This window comes from Schistocerca cancellata, chromosome 1 (assembly GCF_023864275.1).
Source record: "Schistocerca cancellata isolate TAMUIC-IGC-003103 chromosome 1, iqSchCanc2.1, whole genome shotgun sequence".
Lineage (NCBI taxonomy): Eukaryota > Metazoa > Arthropoda > Insecta > Orthoptera > Acrididae > Schistocerca > Schistocerca cancellata.
In genome coordinates, this window is record NC_064626.1 from 978,785,651 (window position 1) to 978,805,332 (window position 19,682).

At 43.8% G+C, this 19,682-nt stretch overlaps 1 protein-coding gene across 1 annotated transcript in view; it reads left to right on the plus strand.

The window, feature by feature from the left end:
- LOC126088454 (discoidin domain-containing receptor 2-like) overlaps positions 1–19,682 on the plus strand; it is a 764,950-nt gene that overhangs the window by 633,070 nt on the left and 112,198 nt on the right. Inside the window, exon 7 of the mRNA XM_049906599.1 lies at positions 10,790–10,948. Coding sequence (XP_049762556.1) covers positions 10,790–10,948 — 159 coding nt within the window. The remainder of the gene's footprint in view (positions 1–10,789; positions 10,949–19,682) is intronic.

Below are 19,682 nucleotides of genomic sequence, written 5' to 3' on the forward strand. Positions count from 1 at the left end.
TGCAGACCGCGTGAGACGACGCTTCATCCAGTCCCAAACATGCTCAATGGGGGACAGATCCGGAGATCTTGCTGGCCAGGGTAGTTGACTTACACCTTCTAGAGCACGTTGGGTGGCACAGGATACATGCGGACGTGCATTGTCCTGTTGGAACAGCAAGTTCCCTTGCCGGTCTACGAATGGTAGAACGATGGGTTCGATGACGGTTTGGATGTACCGTGCACTATTCAGTGTCCCCTCGACGATCACCAGTGGTGTACGGCCAGTGTAGGAGATCGCTCCCCACACCATGATGCCGGGTGTTGGCCCTGTGTGCCTCGGTCGTATGCAGTCCTGATTGTGGCGCTCACCTGCACGGCGCCAAACACGCATACGACCATCATTGGCACCACGGCAGAAGCGACTCTCATCGTTGAAGACGACACGTCTCCATTCGTCCCTCCATTCACGCCTGTCGCGACACCACTTGAGGCGGGCTGCACGATGTTGGGGCGTGAGCGGAAGACGGCCTAACGGTGTGCGGGACCGTAGCCCAGCTTCATGGAGACGGTTGCGAATGGTCCTCGCCGATACCCCAGGAGCAACAGTGTCCCTAATTTGCTGGGAAGTGGCGGTGCGGTGCCCTACGGCACTGCGTAGGATCCTACGGTCTTGGCGTGCATCCGTGCGTCGCTGCGGTCCGGTCCCAGGTCGACGGGCACGTGCACCTTCCGCCGACCACTGGCGACAACATCGATGTACTGTGGAGACCTCACGCCCCACGTGTTGAGCAATTCGGCGGTACGTCCACCCGGCCTCCCGCATGCCCACTATACGCCCTCGCTCAAAGTCCGTCAACTGCACATACGGTTCACGTCCACGCTGTCGCGGCATGCTACCAGTGTTAAAGACTGCGATGGAGCTCCGTATGCCACGGCAAACTGGCTGACACTGACGGCGGCGGTGCACAAATGCTGCGCAGCTAGCGCCATTCGACGGCCAACACCGCGGTTCCTGGTGTGTCCGCTGTGCCGTGCGTGTGATCATTGCATGTACAGCCCTCTCGCAGTGTCCGGAGCAAGTATGGTGGGTCTGACACACCGGTGTCAATGTGTTCTTTTTTCCATTTCCAGGAGTGTATTTGGGCCTTTAGCCGAGAAGATGTTTTAATTTTACTAAAGTAAGGCCTTCAGCATTTTTGTCTAAATTCTTATGCCTTAAAAGGAATTATTTGAGGATATTTTAATTTTACCTAACTAAGGCCTTCAGCCGTTTCTCTACATCCTTGCGTTTTAAAAGGAATTATTTAAACTTATTATTGTGAAGTTACTTGGGCCCTCAGCCGTGAATTGATCCTTGTTGTTTTAAAGAGAAAACTGTGTATGGGTTTTCGAGGAATAAAGTTGTGTGTTCCTGTGTGACTAACCATAACTGACTGTGGCCCCTTTCCACAATCTGATTCGCTCTGTCCTGCTCAACCAGATTTCAACAACCGAAAATATTTCTGACTGCCCTTTTCTGGGCTAAGAATATTCTTAATGAGTTTGAGCCAGGGAAGTAAACAAAACCTCGCGTTTGAGTCTCAGAAAGAGTGAGGACTATCCTTATAGCAAAGGCAGCAGTAAGTTTTAGAACTCAATACTTCGAAAGCCTTCTATGTACCTCAGTTCTATGAAGTAAACACAGTCGACTGCACTGACTGTGTGACCACCTTCAGACCATAATTTAGCTTTTACAGGGGTTCCGTGTAGAAACTATATGCACTGTGGTCTGTTGCAGTTGCGAGTTTATGTGCATCGAAAAGCGGAGAACCCAGAACAGATCCCTGTGGCACACCCCACCTCACACGATACCAGATTCAAGAGTAGACCATGTTTATTCACGCTACAGAATAATCTTCTGCTTCCTGCTTTCCATATATGAAGCGAATCGTTGCTTGCCTCTTCCCATAAACTCCACAATGCCCCAACTTATACAAGGTCCACACAATCGAATGCTTTTGTTAAATCGAAGAAAATCCTTGCTGTCCTCGACGTATCCTTTGGTCCTGCCAAACATACTGCATATCGAGTGTGTACGTTTGCTCATCCATGACACCCCGCAGGCCACCAGTACAATCCATGTGGCAATGGACCACTTTAGAGTTCCCAAATTGTGTCTCTGTTATTTGAAAAACACTCCACTGAAATTGGAGCATTCGTGCTTCGCAACTCTAGAGCAACTGATCTAATTCCTGCTGACCACACATTGGATGCTATCGATCGAGATGTGCGCATCTTGAATATAATGGACATGGAAGTGGATGCCACCCAAAGGCCTTCAACTGTCTCGTGTGGAAGATGTTTGCATGGGACGAAAAAGGGCCACTGACACATTACCTATCGGCATCATTTACTGTCGGACCACGTAAATTAGAATGATTGTTAGCAGGTCTCGTGAGACGGTCTGTTCCTTCACCTAGAAAATGTACCATTCTCATAGCGGAGCTATGTCAGAATAATTAAAGCTTAACCTTTAGTACATATGGGTACTTGTGTGGTCCGCCAAATCACCGGACCTTAATTCTGCTCAGCGCATTTAGCACGCCATTAAATGTGCTGGGACACGGCTAGACCAACGTCCGTTACTTAAAGGCGATAACTGAACGATAATGGATCAGAATGGCAGGCCAATGCTTTCATTGCCTCGTTCCATAGTCCTTCAAATTAGTCTTTAGCAGTCTGGGACTCAAGGGGGGGCTACACACACTGGTACATAGATTTCTCTAATTCATCTGCTCGTAAGTGAACACCCCACTTATGTACGACATACGTACTGGAGCATCCTTAACGTAACTATACCCTCGCTCCATATTTGAATAGACACGGGCAAAAAATCTCTGATAATTATACGAACTATCGTCAAGTACCGTGCAGTGGCTTGTGCAGCGTCTTCGTATATGCAGCTGTAAATTTTAAGACAAAAAAAAAAGATACTCCGCGAAACAATTTTCTGAATAAGATAGAGATCTGCAAATGAAATGTACATGTACAGACAAACACAAACACATTGGTACAGTTTGAGAAAAATTGCATGATTTATTCAAGAGAAAGAGCTTCACAAATTGAGCAAATCAAATATGCAAGCAGTTAGTCGGATTGGGAATGATTGGCAGAGTGGCTTTATGTGTTCCTGAAGGATAACTTGCCAAATTCCGTCCAATTAGCACGTTAGATCGTCGAAAGCCCGAGATGGTTGGAGGGCTCTGTCCATAATGCCCCAAACATTCTCAGCTACGGAGAGATGCGCCGGCCTTGTTGGCCAAGGTGGTGTTAGGCAAAAACGAAGGAAAGCAGTAGAAACTCTAGAGGATTGCTGGCGAGCGGGTTAATTCTTGCTGAAATGTAAGACTAGTATGGCTTGCCATGAAGGGCAACAAAATAAGGCGCAGAATTTCGTCGACGCACCGCTGTGCTGTAAGGGTGCCACGGATGACAACTAATGGGGCCCTATTTATGAAGAGAAATGGCACCCCAAACCACAACTACCGTTTTTCGGGCCGTATAGTGGGCGACAGTCTGGGCGGTATCCTACTGCTGCCCGTGGCGTCTCCAGAGACGTCACCGCTGTTCATCGGGGCTTAGTTCGAAGAGGGATTAATCACTGAAAATGGTTCAAATGGCTCTGAGCACTATGGGACTTAACTTCTGAGGTTATCAGTCCCCTAGAACGTAGAACTACTTAAACCTAACTAACCTAAGGACATCACAGACATCCATGCCCGAGGCAGAATTCGAACCTCCAACCGCAGCGGTCTCGCGGTTCCAGACTGTAGCTTCTAGAACCGAATCATTGAAGACAGTTATACTCTAATCAGTGATAATCCACGCCTTATCTGCCCAACATCACTGCAAATGTGCTTGGTAGTGTACAGAGGTCAATGGTAGCTGGCGGAAGGGGCATTGTGAGCTCAACCCTCCTTGTGTGAGCCTGCTATTAGTTTTCCTTGTGGTCACTAGTGCACAGGTTGCACGTCGGATTAATAATAATGATCAGTCCGGTGTTCCGAGTGCCTCTCTGACGATTGTTCGGTCCTCACGTTCTGTCGTCACCATAGGTCGACCGACTACTTCCTTCTTGACGCAGAGTTCGTCCATGGTTCACCCATTCCTGCCAACATCGTCAATACTGGCATCGCCTGTTCAAATGTCAGCCATTTGCTGATTACTCCAACAGGCTTCTTTGAACGCAACTAAATGTCCTCTGTCCAGTGTTGACATCATGGTTTCGCCATTTGTTGAAGACACTCACAACAGCATTTCTGGAACACCAGACAAGTCGTGCAGTTTCTAAAATACTCGTGCAGAGCCTACGGATCATCACAATCTGCAGTCGGTCAAACTCAGGTAGTTCATGCTTCTTTCCTATTCTACACGTGGACAGCACGCTCACTCATACTGCTTGCACCGCACGTGTGTCTGATTAGCAGTCATTCCTCGCCCGGTGTCGCTGCAAACGCCTGGACGCTGTGCTGTAAGGGTACCGCGGATGACAACCGAAGGGGTCCTAATATGAAATCAAATGGCACCCCACACCATCACTCCTGCTTCTCGGGCCGTATGGCGGGCGACATTCGGGTCGGTAACACAATGTTGTCCGGGGTGTCTCCAGAAGCGTCATCGCTCTTCATCGGGGCTTAGTTCGTAGCGGGACTAATCACTGAAGACAGTTATACTTAATCAGTGATATTTAGGACTCGTATATCGATAGTAGGTCACAATGTTCTGACTCATCAGTGCATAATCCAAGTAAATGAAAGGGAATGCGTCGCCACAAAGGTCTGATAAGATAAAAAAAAAGTGTATAAAAAAATTAAATATCTCAGTAAATATAGAGGAGAAATAAGTGTAAAATGCATTGTTGTTCGATAATACGGCTAATAATCAATCACTGATAACATACGCAACTTGTAAATATCTAGAAGCGAGTGTCTGAAGCAAGAAGAAGTGAAACAAACCATGCCAGACATCGCTAGGAAAGGTAGCTCATCGATGAAGTAGGTAGTTTAAGAAATCGTCTTACTTCCGACTGAACTGTATTTATCGTCATACGGGTACACTTAACAAGTACAATTAATGGATTTTCGAGTAGATAGATAAAGGGCAACGCGTTTTGTAGCGGACTTGTTCAGTAGGCATGTCAGCGTCGCGAAGATTCGGATCTATCTACAAGAGAGACTTTGTACAGAAAGAAGAAATTAACTGATGAACTTCCTCATGCGCACGTTCCAGGAACGACAAAGCAACACATCTGCTCTTCCTACGTACCAAAAGTGGAATTGAAGAAGGATTAAAATGACAAATGTCGCATGTGTCAGGAGAATTAGGAAACAGTGTGTCTCACTTTGTACGAAAGTTAGTTGTGTCCAACAAATTGACAAAATATTCTGATACGACAGAATTATGGTACCGAGCTCATCACTTTAAAAAAAGAACATTGACACAAATTATAAAATAAATCATCTATTAATAACGTGGTAAGTGCCATTAAGAAAGTTTTTGCCTCAAATGCTGCTATAGGCAACAGGTTTAATTTTGTGATTCAAGTTCAGAAATACGCCAGTAATATTTTAACAACAACCATTTATTTTGGGAGAGATTACAAAAATATGAAATTCAAGAAACAATCTCTCAGTGCAGACTTCTGTTTCTTACACAACGGCTTTCTTGGGACCAGATGTTGCAAAGTTTACTGTACAGCTCCCTGAGCTGTTGCGGAAGAACAAATTGAATTTAGCGTTTTTTTTTTTTTTTCTAGTGCGGGTTACGCCGTCTAAGAAATTCTGAAGATGTGCCAGTAGCGCGAAACTTTTAAAACAAACACCTACCTCAAAGACCGGCTTTTTAGTAGAAAATTGGATTACCGTTGCTGAATCAGACCGGAACTGGTGTGGGAAACATATTTAAAATAAAAAATAGTTTACTAACTTTCTTTCCTGTCTGTCTCATTTTCACATGAGTGCCTTATATATGGAGACACAGTTGATAGATGTAATCAAAGAGTTATGGGCTATTAGTTTATCCCAGATGGAGACAGATGTCTGTAGGATTTGGGAAGGAGGCAGGGGAAGGGCAGAAGGAGTGTGAGTGTGTAGACGATAAACTACTGTCTGACTACCTTTAAGTAATCAGCTGGGCTATAAAGTGCTTTAGGTTGTACCTTACCAACACTGTTACTGATATCGGTTGAAACTGGGAATTTTTGTAATCAGGCCATTCCGCTTTTCAGAGATTGAAGCCCCCATCATCAGATGAACTCACGTGAAATAATTCGACATTTATGTGTTTTGTGTATGAGGTTGGGGTAATCTCTGCTACTGTTCAGCGGCGGACAGGCAAAACAAATCACTGTTTTAACACGTGGTGAGCTGTAGCGAATTGCATTGCGCCTTGTATGTCAGACACGAACAAGCATACAGCTTCATACACGAGTCTGTGAGGCAACGGGCGAGTTGTGGTGCCCTGAAAACAGTCTAAGTTCGGAGTTGGCGTGGCCGTACGGGGGCCCCTCGGCGCACCGCGGCTCGTCGCAAGCCGAGTGGTGCCGAGCATCGGCCGGGGAAAGAAGGACAGCCCCAGCGCGTGGTCCAGGCCGACCGCGTGGCTGGGAATTCAGTGTTGACGCTGTGACGAGGACTGTGCTTTGTGTCGATGAAGGAGATTTGTATGCCGGGGGTGCCAAAGATGGCGGACTTTGTGGAAACATAATGGCAGACATTTCACAGTCCGTGTAGAAATTAATAATAGCCATAGGAATCATGATACCTTAGAAAGAAACATGTACATTACCATTATTTGCACGACGATTCTGATGGCGTAGCCAGATTATTACTTTAAAGTTTAGTATCGGACTGTAAATTATACAAGTAACACCCAGCAACGAATTTCCAAAATCTAAACGGTTCATCCGATTTTGGCGATCGATGTGTCTTTAGAAAGCTATAGTGTTAACCTAAATTGATATGTATTACAGGCTCATAACTTGAATAGTACATCAGTTATTGGAGGTCAAAGTGACCGATTACTATTGATCGTGTCAGGCCATAAGTACTCCTCAGTTACACGAAAAAACGGTATCAGCATGCTTATCAATATATTGATTCGTCTATGTCTTTGTTTATATCCGATACATACTATAAATGAAGAAATTGGTTACTGTATTTTAGAAAGCACAGAGACATAAGACTGCTGGCCTACCTTTTGTTTCTATTCCTTTGATATATGTTTATTTGATTTGTTTATGTATTTAATTATGTGTGTTACAGAGTTTTTATGGTCCAGCCATAGGAATATTTATTTAATGTCAAGTTATTTAAATGTAAATCCAGTATTTCGTATGTGTTTCAATATGTTTGTGAGTGTGCGTTGGCTTGAAGAAATGGCGGGAGTGTTCTAGCCAATCACAGCGCTCGTTAATGGGGAGACTGGATGGAAAAGGGGAAGGAGTGCTGGAAGGGACTTGGGGTGCTGGATGGGGAGCAGGACAGGCCGTCGCAGGAACTACGTTGGAGAGTGGGGCAGTTTGCGCGTGATCGCGGGAGATAGAAATATTTCATAGTACCGACTTGTGCACTGGTGAGATTTCCGTGGCTTCTGCAGTGAAGACGTAGTATGCTTGTAGAAGTGGATATCTCGCGAGCTATGTTGTTGTTCATAACTAATTACGTGAAGTAGGAATCTATTGTTTCCGTGTTATTCAACTCGTATTTTATTTAATTGCGGGATCATCGACACCAATAAGTGATTTTCAGTAATAAACTGCATTCTTTAAGGTACCTCTGCTATCGTACCTGAAGGTTTTATTTAATTGAAATATTTCATACACAAATTTCTATGCCACATCCAAATTCGCAACTGCCAAGTGATAGGAACCTTCGACCATTCGATTCACGTGTATATTCATATTGTATACTGTACACTTAGCAATATTTGGCTTGGAGTGCGGCAACTACGTATCCCAGCTCCTAGACAACGAAACCAGCCCAAACGTTTTTTATTTCAACTCTGAGTCAGAGGGTATGTAGCTGAGGGCCACACATCACACTTTCTATTTGGAAGCCCGCAAGTCATGGTTCTAGCAAGACAGATGTGTAGTCTGATCCAGCATCAGTTCTAAGTAGTTTTGGTTATAAATGAAATGTGCCAGCATCTTATGGAGTTAAATCATACGTATTTAAAACAGTATATTTTGGAAAGAAAACTTTGTCTTTTGTGAATACCTTCGTTAATTATTCTTCGTAAGTCTCATTAGCAGTTTGAATGAAGGTGTAAATGTGAAGTAATATAATAAATGAATATTGTCATATCTATTAACGGAGTAAATGTTAGCGTGGGAATTGTATCAGTATGAAGAGAGTGAATCGTACTCTCAGGGTAAATCTGTAAAGTGCATCTGTAAAGTTTACTGGACTTGGGCTGATTCTGTTAGTAAGATAGGGAGCTAGTCTGATAATGGTAGATTTTCTCAATCAGTCCATTTAATGCACAGTTCATGAAAGCTGTTATGTTGTACTTAGTCCAGCGAAAAAGACGCAGCATTGCGCAGTTTAGTACTAATATAGGATTGGCCACAGCCAGTTAGTGGACAATATCTTCGCGTGTATTTTGTGGGCTAAGGTAGTTGCTTTCTAAAGTCTAAATGAAGCTTGGAGCGCAGCCTTCACCGAGTTGGGAGGCTTTACACACATGTGAAAATTTTAAGGAATGATGATTTAAACTTGATCGTGGAGTGCCATAAAGTGAACGAGAACGTTTAAGAAAGATGAAGCGAGTTTCCAATTTTATGTGTAAACTTTTACTTTTGAAGTAACTAAATTCCGTGTGGGTGTGGTGTATTGTGCAAGTCTCGAACGTTCAAAACGATCGGTTGTGTAATGTTTGCGTGAGCACTGTACGACAGACAATTCGTTTCGAGATCTTTTTAGTAACTGATTCCGCTGAATACCATAAGCTACGACGAGTGACTGTGATCACTTGTGACTGTCGAAACTCTAACTAAAGATTAGCAGGTATATTGCGATGTTTCTTGAACCAGAGTAGTTACAATACGTAGAATTTTTCACTCACAAACTATCCATCGTTTAACAGCTCTGTTAACCTGATAGCAGAAAACATTTTATACGACCTGTAGAGACATGTAGAGCGGCTAGTTTCCGCTACAGCTTTCTCTAGCCGAAGAACATTATTCATTTTGTAAGAGGCCAGGGCTGTCTTCCGCATAGCAGAAGAAGATATCACCGAAAGATGAGTGGGAATTCTTTTTCTATGGAGCGAACAACACTAATCACGACGTTGCAGTGACTCTACATGGATGAATAAATCTTTGCAATAAAGGACCTCTTGAGCTTTTTTTAGGGCTATAATAAAATAACGTTTTGTTTTGCCTTCTGCTTCTGAAGTGCTACAGCTTATCTCAAAGAGTAGAAGTCTTATTAACACGCACAAATCTGCCTGATGATGGAGGTTTAAGCCTGTGAAAAGTGTAGTGGAAATAAACTACACAGAGGTGACGAAAGTTGTGGAATAGCGATATGGACATACGTAGATGGCGCTATCACCTACACAAGCTGTCATTTGTACTCAGGTGATTCAAATGAAAAGGTTTCCGACGTGATTATGGTCGCACGACGGGAATTAAGAGACTCTGACTGCGGAATGGTAGTTGGAGGTGGATGCGTGGCACATTCCTTCTCGGAAATTGTTAGGGAATTCAGTATTAATGGAGCCACAGGGTTGAGAGTATGCCGAGAATACCAAATTTCAGGCATTACCTTTCATGACCGCCAACACAGTCGCCAACGGGCTTCACTTAACGACCGAGAGCAGTGTCGTTTGCGTAGAGTTGTCAATACTAACAGACGAGCCTGCACTGCGTGAAATAACCGCAGAAATCGATGTGGGACGTACGACGAATACATCCGTTAGGGCAGTGTAGCAAAATCTAGCGTTAATGGGCCATGGCATGACTGCTTCTGCTAACGGCACGACATCGCTTGCAGCGCCTGTCCTGGGCTCCTGACCAGATCGGTTGTGCCCTAGACACGGAAAAACCGTGGCTTGGACATATAAGATCCGTTTTCTGTCGGTAAGGGCTTACTGTAGGACTCGAGTGTGGCACGGACTCCATGAAGCCATGGACCGAAGTTGTCAAGAAGACACTCAGCAAGCTGCTGGTGGTATCTCCATAATGGTGTGGGGTCAGTTTGCTTGGAATGGACTGGGTCCTCCGGAGTTCGGCTACTTGGTGACCATTTGCAGCCATTGATGGAATTAATGTTCCAAAACAACTGGGGAATTTTTATGGATGAGAATGCACCATGTCACCAGGCCACAGTTCTTCGCGACTGGTTTGAAGTGCGTCCTGAACTATTTGAGACAATGATTTGGCCATCCATGGAACATTTATGGGACATAATCGATAGTTCAGTTCGTGTAGAAAATCTTACACTAGCTACGCTTCCGTAGTTATGGCCGGCAAGAGACAACATGCCTCAATATTTCTGCAAGGGAGTTCCAACGACTTGCCGTGTTCATTCCACGTCGAGCTGCTGTACTACGCTGGGCAAAAGGATATCAGACACGATATTACGAGGTACCCCACGATCTTTGTCACCTCAGTGTAAATTGTGACTGGTAACAGTAAACTCGTAGTCTCAGTCGGTAACATGCAGAAACATGCTGAATTGCCGAGTGTGTGTAATAGGTTGAGATTTATCGTGTAGTGGTTGTTGTATAAGCTGGAGCGTTCGAGAGCGGAGCCCGCTGTGTTGCAGAGGGCCTGCTGAGCTACAGCGTGGCGCAGGGCGCGCGCGGCTTCACGGACCGCCTGTACGACGGCAGGGAGGCGGCGGGACACCTGTCGGCCGGCCTGGGGACGCTCTCCGACGGCAGGAAGGCGCAGGATTTGCTGCCGTCGCTGGAAGCGGGGCAAGGTAAGCGTTCGCCTGCAAGGGTGCCAAGTAAGCCAGCATGCGAAGTAGGGGTAAGATGAAGTATGAAGCGCACATTCTCTCTGAGAGTGCTTCAATTACGGCTTCCTTCACAACTGTGAGACCCCTACCCATCATCTCTCAAAAATTTAAGAAGGTATTCGAATGTTTATTTTCATATAGCAAGTCTTTTACAAACTTAAATGACACACCTGCATAAAGAAGACAAATTTTTGGCCAAGTAAGTCACTGAACCTGAAGCTCCATCTGTGACTGCCTTGTAGACTACCACACAAACTATCCTGTTGAAGAATGAGATTTTCACTCTGCAGCGGAGTGTGCGCTGATATGAAACTTCCTGGCAGATTAAAACTGTGTGCCGGACCGAGACTCGAACTCGGGACCTTTACCTTTCGCGGGCAAGTGCTCTACCAACTGAGCTGCACAAGCACACAGTTTTAATCTTCCAGGAAGTTTCATATCAGCGCACACTCCGCTGCAGAGTGAAAATCTCGTTCTGGAAACATCCCCCAGGCTGTGGCTAAGCCATGTCTCCGCAATATCCTTTCTTTCAAGAGTGCTAGTTCTGCAAGGTTCGCAGGAGAGCTTCTGTTAAGTTTGGAAGGTAGGAGACGAGGTACTGGAAGAAGTAAAGCTGTGAGGACGGCGCGTGAGTCGAGCTTGGGTAGCTCAGTTGGCCGCCGGCACGGTAGCTCAGCGTGTTCGGTCAGAGGGTTAGCTGCCCTCTGTAACAAAAAAAACTGCGTTAATCGATCAACAACGAACTTAAACGAATGTCTTACGACGTCCGCCCCGAGCAGATACAACGAACGAAAGCGAACAAAATGAGATATTAAAAAAAAAAAAAATGTTGGTAGAGCGCTTGCTCGCAGTTCGAGTCTCGGTCCGGCACACAGTTTTAATCTGCCAGGAAGTTTTTTATCCAATTAAAATTAGGCGTTTTGAAGTTGTACGACAAGGTAATAGATCTCAGCACTCCGATAAAAGCACCTGAAGGTGAAGTCGATAACGTTTGGTAGGACGGCAGCGCTCTGCTCAGAGACTTGAGGGGCCTTCAATAAATAGTGCAACACATTTTTTTTTCTGAAATTAGTTTGGATTTATATAGTATTCCAATACACCGCATTATTCGCCAGTCTTTTGACAACAAAGCCTTTTCTTTTTCAACATAACCGCCTTTAAGTGTGACGGGCTTACGCCATCTCATTGGGAGGACCTTTATGCCCACATGGTACAACTTTGTACCTCGACATCAGAGCTAAAGCCTTGCTGCGACATTAACCTCCTCATCATTCACGTACTGCATCCAGAGGAGTGCACTGTTCGTTGGTCAAGTCGGACTGTCACCGCCGCAACAAGGGCGCGCCAACCTGCCCGATCTCCCGCGTGCCGCGTGGAAGTCGGAAGGTTCGAGATCTGGGATATGGTGTGGATGAGATACAAGAGTCCAATGAAGTTTTGTGAGCTCCTCTCAGTTGCACAGATTTGTGTGAGGCCAAACGTTGTCGCGGAGAAGGGCAAGTTCGTTTCCATTTTCGTGGTGACGCCCGCTCTGAAGTCGTTTCTTCAATTTCCTGGGAGTAGCACATTACATTTCAAAGCTGACGGTTGCACTGGTTGACTAGTGTGTCAGGACCACCAACAGAGACGTACAGTTGTGCAGCGAGGTATTTGATTGCGATTCCTTGATCACCTCGAATGAGAGTGTCTGCACTTCCCAAATGGTTCAAATGGCTCCGAGTACTATGGGACTTAACATCTGAGGTCATCAGTCCCCTAGAACTTAGAACTACTTAAGGATTCGAACCTGCGACCGTAGCAGTCGCCCTGCACTTCCCAACATTGCAGGAATCACAGCTGTGGGTGGCCGGCCGGCACGCGGGAGATCGGGCAGGTTGGCGCGCCCTTGTTGCGGCGGTGACAGACGCCTCGCCCAACAACTCGCTGTGCTTTTGTTCACTGCCAGGTTTCCTATGACATTCAGCAAGCGCCTGTGAATATCTGCGATACTTTTGTTATCCGTCAGAACAAACTCAGTAACAGCTTTCTGCCTCGAACGCACCTTCGATACAGACACCATTTTGAGGGCTACGATTGCGCCTCCACTTGTAGGAACTTCATGAAACTATAGGGGCTGATACAGAAATATTCCACGATGCCTCAAAACACAACCCGCATTTCTTCAACCGAAATTTGATGAGAAAGAAAGCGTGTTGCGTCACTTATTGGACGCTCTTTGCTCAAATTCTGGTCGGTATTTGGTGAGAAATGTGATGGAATTAGTTAGTTATCACCAGACTATACCTTAATGATAAAGAGTGGACCTAATATCCTCTGAAATATCAGAATGAAATAATAGGTCGGTAGATCCTGTGTGGGGTTGTTTGGCCGCCTGGTGCCAGCCATACTGTTTGACGCCATTTCGGTGACTTTAGCATCTGTCAGATGAGATGAAATGATGATGACAACACAAGCCCAAAGTCCGCAAACAAAACCGAGCGAGATGGCGCAGTGGTTAGCACAGTAGACTCGCGTTCGGTAGGACGACGGTTCAATCCCGCGTCCGGCCATCCTGATTTATGTTTTCCGTGATTTCCCTAAATCACTCCAGGCAAATGTCGGGATGGTTCCTTTGAAAGGGCACGGCCGACTTCCTTTCCTGTCCTTCCCTTATCCGATGACCTCGCTGTTTGGTCTCTTCCCCCACACCATCACCAATCCACCTATCCCCAAGCAAAGAAAATCTCTGACCCGGTCGGCACTCGAAGACGCGGCCTAGGTATCTAGAGGCTGCAACCATACCGATTACACCACGAGCTATAAGGCGGACTGCATGAGGCAGATTCACCCATTGACTGACAGTAAATTACAGTCGTGCAAGATATCATCACAATTACGTGATTGGCTTGAAGAATGTTTAATTGGTAAAACATAGCAGACGGCAAGTCTTGCCCGGGGAATAAATGGCACCGGATGCCATGATGGATTTTTGAAGAGTATATGGAAATTTCATTTCTTATCTTCATCAATTCCGAGGTTATGGTCCAGTGACCTCGTCGTTCTATGGCCTATCATTTCTGCAGTATACAAAACGGCAGCTTCCGTAAACACCATAATCATTTCGACAGTCTTACACTGAAATTGTATGCTTTTGACTGTTTACTGTCATCATTAATGTCATTAATATCACGTAGACGAATTGGCTGATGACTTTCTTCGTATTCTGCGTGTTCACTCTTTCGTTTTTTACAGAAACGTGTGTGTGTGGTGTCATAATTGAAATTTCTGCGCTACAGTTATTGCATGTGAAGTTCCTTCCTACATCATTTGGTGAAATAATTGGTAAGTGGCCGTTCCTCAGCTGAAAGTGCAATTTAAAATGTACGTCCTCAAACATGTGATGAATAAATTCAAATCCCTGTCTTCACCTACACTTCTTACTCTCTACAGCTCCCTCTAGTATCTCGGAAGTTAGTCCCTGATGTCTTAACAGATGTCTTATCATCTTGTCCCTTTTTCTTACCAGTGTTTCTCAAATGTCTTTCATGTGCCAATTCTGCAGGGAACCTCCTCATTCCATACCTTATCAGACCACCCAATTTTCAACATTCGTCTATTGCACCATATCTGAAATGCTTCTACTCTCTTGTGTTCCAGTTTTTCTACAGCCCATTCTTCGTAATTATACAGTGCTGTGGTCCAAATGTACAGTATCAAAAATGTATTTGTCAAATTAAGCTCTATGCTTGATACTAGCAGATTTCTCCTGACCAGGGATCCCTTTCTTCCAGCGCTAGTCTGCTTTTTATATCCTCCTTGTTTGGTCCATCATGGTGTTTTTTTTTTTGTTTTTTTTTTATTGTTAGATACCAAGAATTCCTTAACTTCGTCTACTTCGTGATCCCTCTTTCTTATTTTAAGTTTCTCGCTGTCCTTATTTCGGCTGCTTCTCGTTCCTAACGTCTTTCTTCGATTTACTGTCAGTCCAGATGCTATACTCACCAGGCTTTCCATTCTGTTCAACAGACCCTGTAATTCTTCACATTCACTAAGATAGCAATGTCATGAGCGGATCTTATCATTAATACCCTTTCACGTTGAGTTTTAACCCTACTCTTAAGAATATCTGTTATTTCCATCATTGCGCCTTCGAATAGTAGAGGGGAAAGACAACATGCCTGTCTTGCACCCTTTTTAATCCGAGCACTTCGTACTTCGTCTCCCACTCTTTTTTATCCCTCTTGGTTCTCGTACGTACTACACATGTCCCCTCCATTTCCTTATAGCTTACCCCTATTTTCCTCAGAGTATCGAAAGCCATTTTACGATTTGGAACGCTTTTTACAGTACTAAAAATCCTATGAACACTTCTTGCGTTCACTTCTGCCTTGCTTCCATTATCAACCGCAATGTCAGAACTGCCTCTCAGGTGATTTTTACCTCTCCTAAAGCCAAACTAATCGTCATCTAACAGATCCTAAATTTTCTTCTCCAGTCCTCTGTATATTATTCTTGTCAGCACACTGGACGAATGAACTGTTAAGCTGATTGTGCGATAATTCTCGTACTTGTCAGCTCTTATTGTCTTTGGAATAGTGTGGATGATATTTTTCCGAAAGACAGATGGTACATCGCCACTCGCATACAGTCTACACACCAACATGGATAGTCGTTTTGTTGCCTATTACTCGAATTATCTTAGAAATTCCGATGGCATGTTGTCCTCCGCTTCTGTCTCCTTTACATTTAAGTTGTTCAAAGCTCTCTGAAATTCTGGTTCTAATACTGAATCTCCTGTCTCTTCGCTGTAGACTCCTGTTTCTTCTTCCATCACGCCCTAAGACAAGTCCTCCCCTCATAGAGGAATAGAGGAGTTCAGTGTAGTCTTTCCGCCTATCCGATCTCCAGTCTGTATTTAACAAGGGAATTCCCATTTCACTCTTAATGTTAACATCCTTGCTTTTAATTTCACAGAAGGTATTTTTGACTTATCTGTATGCTTAGTCGTCCTTCCGACAGTAATTTCTTTTTAGAGTTCTTCACATTTGTAATGCAAACATTTCGCCTTAAATGGCTCTGAGCACTATGGGACCTAACATCAGAGGCCATCAGTCTCCTGCAATTACTATTTATTTCGTTGCTAAGGAACTTGTATTTCTGAATTTCGCTGAACATTTTAGTACTTCCTACTATCGTCGATCAACTGAAGTATTTCTTTGGTCATCCATCGTTTCTTGACAGTTGTCTTACTTTCACTTAAGTTTTCCTTTCCAACTTCTTGATTCCTCTGCTTAGAGATCTCTATCCCTCTTCAACCAACTGTCTACTGAGCTATTTATTATTGCAGTATCTATAGCCTAAGAAAGTTTAAACGTATCTCTACACTCATTAGTACTTCCGTATCGCACTTCTTAGCGCATTGCTTCTCCCTGAGATGTTTCCTTTAGTTCAGCCACCTTTTCATCACCACTAAATTGAGATCTGAGTCTATATCTACTAATGGGTATACATACAATCGTATATGCGGCATCGGAATCTCTGCCTGATCATGATGCAATTTGAAGAGGATCTTCCCGTTTCATCCGGGATTTTTCAAGTATACTTTCTCCTCTTGTGATTCTTGAACAGAATATTCACTATTACTAGGTGAAATTCATTGCAAAACTCAACTACTCTGTATGTTCTCTCATTTGTACTACCAAGCCTTTATTCTACTCCTTCCCCTACAGCCGCATTCCGACAACGCATGATTATTATATTTTCATTTCCCTTTACGTACTGAATTACCTGTTCAGTATCCTAACACATTTTCTCCATACCTTCATCTTCCGCTTGCGATGTCGGCATATATGCCTGAAATATTCTTGCCGGTGTTGATTTGCAGTAGATTCTGATAAGAACAACCGTATCATTCAACTGTTCACGGTAACTCACACTTTGCCCTAGTTACTAATCATGAACTAACTTTATTCCCGTCATACCAGCTTCTGTTGCCGTTGCTATTACCCTGAACTGGTCTCATCAGATACTCTTGTCTTCATCCCTCGCTTCACTGACCGCCACTGTATCCAGATAGATCCTTTGAATTTTCCTTTTCAGATAATCTAGCTTTCCTATCACTTTCAAACGTTCATGTTCCACTCCCCATTTCGCAGAACCTCACCCTTTCGTTAGTTATCCAGTCTTTTTCTCATGGTTACATCTTCGTAGGCTGTCCCGTCTCGGAGATCCGAATGGGGCGTAGTACGGAATCTTTTGCCAATGGAAATATCATTATGCCATTTTGTCAGTTACAGGCCACATGTCCAGTGGATGCATAACGTTATGTATCTTTAACGCAGTGTTTTCCTTCGCCTTTTGCGTTTTCATACCGTTGATCATTGCTGACTCTTCCGCCCTATAGGGCCCGGTTCCCATCCCAAGGGCAAGAGAGTGCTCTGAACTTTTATCTGCTCCTCGTTCTCTTTGACAAGGCCGTTGGGAGAACGACGGTGAATTCTTATGCCGGATGTCTTCGGCTGCCATTGTTAATGATTTTTATTCAAAATTTGATGAGCGACGATTTTCGAACCGGGGCCCAGGACGTTTTGGGTAGTAGACAAAGACGCTACCCCTGCCAAGGGTTCAGTAGCAAACTCTCTAAAACCATCCCTTCTGCATTAAATGTATTCATTCCTTTCAGGACCGGTTTCAACGTTTACTTTCATTTTCAAGTGGATTCACATGGCATGTAAAGTCAATAAGACATCATACACTACGTATCCACTATTATTTACGTGACAGAATTTCCAACTTACAGCTGTAACTGTTTATATGGCGCTATTGCATTTTCCTTTTACGCGTCGCTGTCAGGTATAAGATTACATAAAAAATTATGGCATAAAATTGAGTTACTATTAATGTTTTGGTGAAGCTGTGACACTCTTCCTCGTAATAGAGTCAACGGGTATTAAAATTGGTACGAGTAACGTAATACGCATATTTGTGTTTTTTCATTCTGGATGGAGTCATTCAACGTACTCGTTAATGTTTTACATTGAATACGATGTGAAACACGGAAACAAAGGAAGGACCCAGTTTGAGTGGAGGTGCAAGCCTGAATCAGTCAAATCTGAACAACCAATATCCGGGAGAAACTGACCTCCGTACAGTGGGTTTCCACGCGAACTGTTTCACACATAATTTATTTTCGTTGTTATATTTTTGACTTTATATGCTATACCGAACTGTTTGCGAGTGAGGTATCGTCAATCATGTACTCAGATGCGTATTGTATAAATGCAGCTAAGGCCCCTTAATAAAACTTTGTCATTCCCTATGCTGTAATAGCCCGACACCAAACAATAAATTTGAATTAACTGTAAGTCATTAGTTGCCGAGGGCGTAAAATTTCCAATACCGCACTAATTCTGGCCAAAGCCAAAATTTCGAGTTCTGGCAGAGAACTATTATTTACTACTATGTACCCGTACTATTTTCATCTACTATTTGCCATGGAGGAATACGAAAGAAGTATTCTGATACTGAATCCATTCATGCATATATATATATATATATATATATATATATATATATATATATATATATATATATATATACGTACAGGTGTGTATCGGTAAATGATATGTTGCAAAGCGCCGCGCATTACATAAGGTTTTCCGGTCTTCGTACATCAGGTTCTGCTGCTACTGTGGTCTTCAGTCCTGAGAATGGTTTGATGCAGGTCTCCATGCTACTCTATCCTGTGCAAGCTGCTTCATCTCCCAGTACGTACTGCAGCCTACATACTTCTGAATCTGCTTAGTGTATTCATCTCTTGGTCTCCCTCTACGACTTTTACCCTCCACGCTGCCCTCCAATACTAAATTGGTGATACCTTGATGCCTCAGAACATGTCCTACCAACCGATCCCTTCTTCTAGTCAAGTTGTGCCACAGACTCCTCTTCTTCCCAGTTCTATTCAATACCTCCTCATTAGTTATGTGATCTACCTATCTAATCTTCAGCAATCTTCTGTACCACCACATTTCGAAAGCTTATATTCTCTTCTTGTCCGAAATATTTATCGTCCATGTTTCACTTCCATACATGGCTACACTCCATACAAATACTCTCAGAAATGTCTTCCTAACACTTAAATCTATACTCGATGTTAACAAATTTCTCTTCTTCAGAAACACTTTCCTTACCATTGTCAGTCTACATTTTGTATCCTCTCTACTTCGACCATCATGAGTTATTTTGCTCCCCAAATAGCAAAACTCCATTACTACTTTAAATGTCTCATTCCCTAATCTAATTTCCTCAGCATCACCCGAGTTGACTACATTCCATTATCTTCGTTTTGCTTTTGTTGATATTCATCTTTGATCCTAGTTTCAAGACACTGTCCATTCCGTTCAACTGCTCTTCCAAGTCCTTTGCTGTCTCTGACATAATTACAATGTCATCGGCAAACCTTAAAGTTTATATTTCTTCTCCATGGATTTTAATACCTACTCCGAATTTTTCTTTTGTTTCCTTTACTGCTTGCTCAATATACAGATTGAATAACATCGTGGAGAGACTACAACCCTGTCTCACTCCATTCCAAACCACTGCTTCCCTTTCGTGTCCCTCGACTCTTATAACTGCCATCTTGTTTCTGTACAAATTGTAAATAGCCTTCGCTCCCTGTATTTGACCCCTGCCACATTCAGAATCTGAAGAGAGTATT